This window comes from Triticum dicoccoides, chromosome 1B (assembly GCF_002162155.2).
Source record: "Triticum dicoccoides isolate Atlit2015 ecotype Zavitan chromosome 1B, WEW_v2.0, whole genome shotgun sequence".
NCBI lineage: Eukaryota > Viridiplantae > Streptophyta > Magnoliopsida > Poales > Poaceae > Triticum > Triticum dicoccoides.
The window spans coordinates 219,061,790-219,068,908 of record NC_041381.1 but is presented as its reverse complement, the minus strand read 5'-3'; the positions used below and the strand labels follow the sequence as shown (position 1 = coordinate 219,068,908).

At 42.4% G+C, this 7,119-nt stretch overlaps 1 protein-coding gene across 1 annotated transcript; it reads left to right on the top strand.

Annotated features, from left to right (window-relative positions):
* Positions 1 to 1,367: 1,367 nt before the first annotated feature.
* On the top strand, positions 1,368 to 4,955 carry LOC119328983 (hexokinase-7). Its single transcript, XM_037601969.1, has 8 exons — positions 1,368 to 1,860; positions 2,946 to 3,096; positions 3,204 to 3,383; positions 3,495 to 3,569; positions 3,685 to 3,840; positions 3,945 to 4,043; positions 4,123 to 4,253; positions 4,413 to 4,955. The coding sequence occupies exons 1-8, from the start codon at positions 1,673 to 1,675 to the stop codon at positions 4,822 to 4,824; spliced, it is 1,392 nt and encodes a 463-aa protein (XP_037457866.1). The 5' UTR covers positions 1,368 to 1,672; the 3' UTR covers positions 4,825 to 4,955.
* The last annotated feature ends 2,164 nt before the right edge of the window (positions 4,956 to 7,119 follow it).

Genomic DNA, 7,119 nt, shown 5'->3' with positions numbered 1-7,119 from the left:
GGTGGTGTGTAGCATCATCACGGTCGTGGTGGCATTGTCCTGGAGCCCAAGTTCCTTTTGGTCGCGGCGTATTGTTGGTGGGCAAGCTCGGATGTTGGCTCAAAGCTCTTTCAGCTCTGGTGTGGGGTGATCTAGGGTGCATCCTATCTTTTACACATGACTTCAATCTCACCACTCTCGATCCTTGTTGTCCGCAGGCACGATCAACACTTCACGGACGAGAGCAAGAGGGTAGATGGTCTTTGGTGTATGCCTTGCTACAATGTCCGGTGTTTTATTTTGAAGGCGTGGTTTCTCTCCTAGTCACTAGTCTAGGGTGCTTCTTGGTTGTGTGGCTACTCTTTTACGTATTGCTTTTTTATCTTTGATCTTTGTATGGTTCCCTTGTGTTGTTTTATATAAAAAGCGAGATGAATGTCCTTGCCCAAGAGATAAAGCAATTTGTACTCTTTCCCAAGAAATTTGAGATAATAAATTTTAGCCAGAATAATAACAACCTTATTTTCTGTAACAACGCTCTTGAAGCAGAAATTCAGGCAATCAAAATAGGAATGCCACTAGCCATTGAGTGGTCTAGTCTTTCTATTATTGTGTAATCATATTCTCTAGGAGCATTGTTTTCGATAGTGAATGCCTTGCTCATCAGATCAACATCTTGATTATTTAGTCTAGATTGGACGAACGGGAGTTTAAACATTATAAGATTGGTAGATCACATAATAGAGTAGCCCATAGTCTTTCAAATTATGCTCGGACTGCTTGGAGCACACCCTGTTGGTTGCATAAGGCTTCAGATTTTCTTCGAAGTCTTGTAATGACTGATTGTAACTCTACTATATATGTGGTTGTTTGGATACAGTTCAGTTTTTAGAAAACGAAATTATAGGAAAACTAGTTTTAGTTAGTTATTCTGTTAACACAAGTTTTTGGAATTCTTTGTTTGGATTAAGAAGCTGTTTTTACAAAACCATGTTTGGGTAGATTAGACCCATCGATCTGAATGAACTGGATAAGTACGCTATCCAAACAACCCCTTATCCAAGCAATTTTAGTATTAAACGTGTTTTAGGATTAAACCTGTTTAGAGGAAACCAAAACACGTGTTTTAGGATCGAAACCACCCCTGTTGGTTTGGAATAAAAACTCCCTTCTCGCCAAGGAAAAAAACTACCTGATTCCCCGCATGTTTTGAACAAACCTTATTTTGCCATGGCCCTTTTTTCTACGGGTCGTCGAGTGAAAAAAAAAACAAGCGAGTCAAAGTCATACGCTCCTCGTGAAGGTTCAAAGCAGCAGCACTCTTGGCGACGGCCTCTCCGAGTTTGGTCGTGGTCGTCCACAGCCTCCTCGAATCGAAGCAAAACAACAAGATAAGCACCAGGTTTCCGAAGCCGACGCAGCCTCCAATCCCACCCCGTCAATATCCATCCGACCCGGCCTCTCCTCGGTCGCTTTCTCTAACGGGATCCGCCAACATTATAAATTCAGCGCCCGAGCGCCTCCCCGTCCCACGACTGAATCTTGTTCGCGAACTACAGCCCAAGAAAGAAAAGAAGGCCACCATATATACGGCTCACGGGAGTTGATCAGCGGCCTTCTTTTCCTGCGGCTCGCTTGGTTCTCGGTTGATCGTAGGAGTTTCGGGTTCTGTTCGATCGTCGGCGTCGGGATCATGGTGGCGGCGGTGGATGCGGTGGCGGAGAAGGTGGTAGCGCAGCTCCGGGAGGAGTGCGCGACCCCGGCGACGCGGCTGGATGGCGTGGCGACGGCCATGGAGGAGGAGATGAGGGCTGGGCTGCACCAGGAGGGCGGCAACAAGATCAAGATGATCATCTCCTACGTCGACAACCTCCCCAACGGGTAACTCTCCCCGACCCTTCTCGATCTCAATCTGCTCATGGTAATACATCAATAAAACAAAATTATATTTTTCATGGCAAATTTCTCGGACGAACAAACCAAAAATATTTGCATATTAGTTTCATCGATTTGCTTTCCAATGAGCATTAAGAGCAGGAAGCAGCACACATATGATACTAGCATTGATGGCTCTGCCTTAGCATCAAGTTCATTGCCTGAGTCGATTTGATAATAATTATGAGGTGTTGTACTAGTAGTTGGCTTCACCTAGCTAGCTCGGTTGGTGGCGAGGCTGGATTTCTCGTGCTGACAGATGGTGGGAGTAGCACCATGCTGCGTGTTGACAGATCTTCTTGAACAAGTGCGCATGTGACGGATCGTAGTACTGCACGTTCTGTGTTTCTTTTGCATCCGCGTGTCCACTTGCACGCCGGCGACCGTGCCGCTTGTGCGGCGTCAGCACGTGTGTGCCCTGCTGCCCGCCTGCGTGTCCGGACGTCAACCCGTGTAAAACGGCCTAGAATTTACCACTCTACGTATGTAAAAATTCTCGTCTGCGACTGTGGGTGTCGGTGGAACGTTTGCTGTTTAATAACTTGCCTGCGAACGCCTTCTCATCAGCGAATTCCATTTGAATATTCTTAGATGCTTTCTAGAGCTTGAAGTTATTTTTTGACTTGAATTTCAACGAAGTGGGTATTTTTCTAAAAGAACTTAGTACTACCTCCATTTCAAAATAATTCAAGTTCTAGATTTGTCATAAGTCAAACTTCATTAAGTAATTTAAGTTTGACCAAGTTTATACAAGAATATGTCAATGTCTACAGCACCAAATATTCTTCATTAGATTCATTATGAAATATATTTTTCTATTATATATATATATATATATGATATTGTAGATTTTAGCAGACTTTTCTATATATTTGGCCAATTTGGAATTGAGGGAGTACTCGCTATTAGAACCATAATAGCTTACTTTTAATTTGTAAATGCTTCTTACTTAGTGACACTTTCAACTAAAAGATTGAAGTTTCACCTCATAGTATGCTTGCGTGATTACCGTTTGTTGCGACTGAATTTAGGAGTGAAGAAGGCTTGTTCTACGCACTGGACCTTGGAGGAACAAACTTCCGCGTGCTTCGTGTGCAGCTCGCTGGCAAGGACAAGCGCGTCGTCAAGCGTGAATCCAGGGAGGTCTCTATTCCTCCTCACCTCATGTCAGGCAGCTCTGCGGTTAGTACACATGCTTTGCAGTTTCCAAGTCTCATTACCCTGTATTGTTGGTACCTGAATGTGATGGTCTCGTTGGCACATTTGACCTTGTGCTCATGCCTCCTCAGGAGTTGTTTGGCTTCATCGCGTCTGCGCTAGCCAAGTTTGTTGCAGATGAAGGAGATAACAAAGTGTTGGACGGCAAGCAGAGGGAGCTGGGCTTCACGTTCTCTTTCCCCGTGAGGCAGTCGTCCATCGCATCGGGCACCCTGATCAAGTGGACAAAGGCGTTTGCCATCGATGACGCGGTACGTATTCCATGCTTTGTGGAGATGCATTCAAGAAAATCCACCTTTTAATCAGAGTTGTGCCATTTGCTTGACAAGTATATCTGAAATTACCTTTGAAATTTTTTACAGGTCGGCGAAGATGTAGTCGCGGAATTGCAGACGGCCATGGAGAAGCAAGGTATCGACATGCGTGTGTCTGCGTTGGTAGGTTCTCTTCTCTTCTCTTCTGAACCGATGCGATTAGCGTTGCATTTTTCTCAATCACACTAACACGATCTTCTGTTGGGAACGTATTTGACATTACTTGTTCATGGTTCAGATAAACGACACCGTAGGGACACTGGCTACGGGCAGCTATAACGATGAAGATGTTGTCATCGGTGTGATATTAGGTACCGGCTCAAATGCCGCATATCTAGAAAAGGCAGATGCCATACCCAAGTTGGAAGGAGAGTTACCAAAATCAGGAAATATGGTAAGGTTTATATGCCTGTTCAATTCCAAATAACTAATGTGCACTGCACAAGATCACTTATCTAATTCATTCATGTCTTCTGACTGTACTTTTCTGTGTTTCAGGTTATAAATACCGAATGGGGCAACTTCTCTTCTTCATGCCTTCCGATCACAGAATATGATCAAGCATTAGACAAGGAGAGCCTAAATCCTAGAGAGCAGGCAAGCTTGTAGGACTTACACAATTGTCATTCGTGTTAAACCTTAGATTGCAATGCCCTAACATTCATTTCCTTTACAGATCTTCGAAAAGTTAATATCCGGAATGTATCTTGGCGACATCGTGAGGCGGGTGCTTCTTAAAATCGCCTCGCGGTCTTTGATTTTTGGTCACATTAAACGCACCAACCTCAAAACTCGCTTCATTCTGAGGTATATTTGCATTGCTAACTGTGTTATACGTAGCGAGCAGTAATGTTAGAGAACAGATAATCCATGGCATTATGTTTCTAGTTCATTGGTTTTTTGTAACATACGACTCGACGCGGCGCAGTGCTGACTGCTTCTCCTCTTCTCATGTGTGACATTCAGGACTCCTGATATTTCCGCAATGCACCATGATGAAACCCCTGATCTGAGGATTGTAGCTGAAAAACTGGCAGAAACCCTGAAGATCAAAGACACGTCCTTGGAGACTCGGAAGATGGTCGTCGATATCTGCGACATTGTGACCAGCAGGTCTGCCCGGCTGGCCGCTGCCGGGATTGTGGGGATAATCAGGAAGATTGGTAGGGGCACCCCAGGCGACAAGAGGAGGACAGTCATCGCGATCGACGGCGGGCTGTTTGAGCATTACACCAAGTTCCGGCAGTGCCTGGAGAGCACGCTGGTGGAGCTGCTTGGCGAGGAGGCGTCGGAGTTGGTGGCGGTGAAGCTCACAAAGGACGGTTCGGGCGTCGGAGCTGCCCTGATTGCTGCTGCTCACTCTCAGTACCTCAACTGATCAAGTTACGAGCTTTTCTCAGACAGTGGCTGTTGTTATTTGACTGTAGTGTTCTTTGTACATTTCAAAGAAGCCTTATGTGCCCCTGTCAAACTAATTTCTTATCAAAATACATACGTTTGCTGTTGCAAGCTCCAGCGTCTTAAGTTCGTAACCGGACCACTGTGGTGTTGCATAGAAACCAATTTAGGACATTGCCTACATATCCGGAAGGTTTGTGAAAGTGGAACAGGGCTTTTCTTTGTTTTCCGAACGGCTGAAAATAGAGCTGGTTACTAAATTTCTGGATTTTGTGGAAGACCTTGTGTAGCCCAAAGAAAGTAATGCTCAAGGCACTGCCAAAACACTCTAGATAACTTTATTGTCATTGGCTCTAGATAACTTTATTGTCATTGGATGTTGAACTTCTAAATAATCAATAAAAGGTTGTCTGCATCACTCGATGCAGAGGCTGAGGGGTACCCCCTATTTCCGAACAAAAAAATTGCCACTACAAAATATGCCCTCATATTCTGTTATTTTCTTGTGAATAAATGGAAATGTTATCAAGGCGTTTTTTCTCCCATATTTGGAGAACGTTGGCAATGTAAATTAACAGAGTTAACAAAGAGGCATGATTTTTTTTTCTTTTGCAATGGGTTCGAACAAATACCGAATTCTTGGTCATTGACCAACCAAATGGTAGAATACATTTTAGACGCAAACACATATCTTCGTTGGAGTTGGTAGAATAATGTAGGGTAAGAAAACATTCATTTCTCAAATATTGCTTCGACTCTAAAACTACGCAAATAATCGCCAAACCTCAAAACTAGTTAAAAAAAATGCGCTCTTCGGACCATTACAAAAGCGGTTTTGAGACTATTTCAAAGTAGTCTGACTTGATGTGGTCCCCATATACCTCCACCACACATCATCACGACACCTCCAACTTAAGAAACAGAGGATCAATTTAAAAAATTAAAGCTTCTCCAAAGTTAAAAAACAACTTTCTCATGATTTTGAAATTAATAGACAAACCCAAAATCAGAACACTAAGGAAAAGATTATTTTGAAATCATGTTAATTCTGAAGAAAAAACTCTCTTAGTTCCGTTGTCCCAACATTTCTATAATAAATAAACAAAACGCATTTTGTAGCTTTTTGGATGATGTGGAGGTGATCTAACTGACACATTCTCATAGGAGTTCATGAATAAGAAAAATACAGGATTCAAATGTCACAACATTATGTATACACAAAAACGGGACCACATATATTACAGAGAATAGCCCTTTTGACGCCGGAAGAAGAAAATGCAGGAATGTTTGACATTGGATGTTATAATGTCATGCTTGATTTGATAGAGAAACAAAAGGATTTCCCACAAAAAATAGAGAGACGAAGAGATGGTACGAAGAAGGAAGATGTATTGACACTTTCAAAGAAGTTATGTTATAGCTCATGATTTGTTTGCTCCAAATATTTAATAAAAAATATCATGTGAAATTTATTTGGTCCAATCCTATGATATCTTTTCAAGCTGGGCTAACCCCTTTCCATTGCTTGCATATGAAAACACAAAGTCCGTTATGAAACACAGAAGACGGGAAAGAAGGGGAAGGCGAGTTGTTGCATTAATAAGAGACCCGCAAGAGGATAGCGCTCAAACATCTTCTATAGGGAAAAAACCTATTATCATCTAATAACCGAGTTTAACAAGGGTAGGATAAATAAAATCATATGTGATAAGAGCAAGTCCATCCTATGATCTAAGGGCCCATTTTGGTTTACATGATTTTCAAATTAGTCGAATAGAAAAAGTAAACGATTAGGGTGCCCTGCTCGCTTCAATACATAGAAATTTTTCATAAGGTCTCACCTAATGTTAAGAACCTTAAGGAATCATATGAATATATACACAATCCTAAGGAATCTATTACTACTATTCCTGTGAAATTAATGCTTAAACATATGGGGGAAATGACATGATGGAAATCTCGTAGGAATCCTCCAAAAATTCTCCAAAGCGAATGAGCCCTAAGGGTAGAAATAAGATTTTATCTAGGATCCAAATTCTCTTCTATCCCTTCAAATTTCCTTTGTTACAAGTGTTGATGGTCACAGTTCAATCATAAAGTGTCGAGATAGAAAAAGTAAATGATTAGGGTGCCCAGCCCACTCCAATCCATAGGGATTTTCCATAAGGTCCCACGCTCACCTTTTTTTTACGAAAATGCTAACAGCGTTCATTAAAGGGTACGTAGAATTTGTAAAGGATTTCATTACAACTCCTCATGTGTCGTCCCTGCGCGG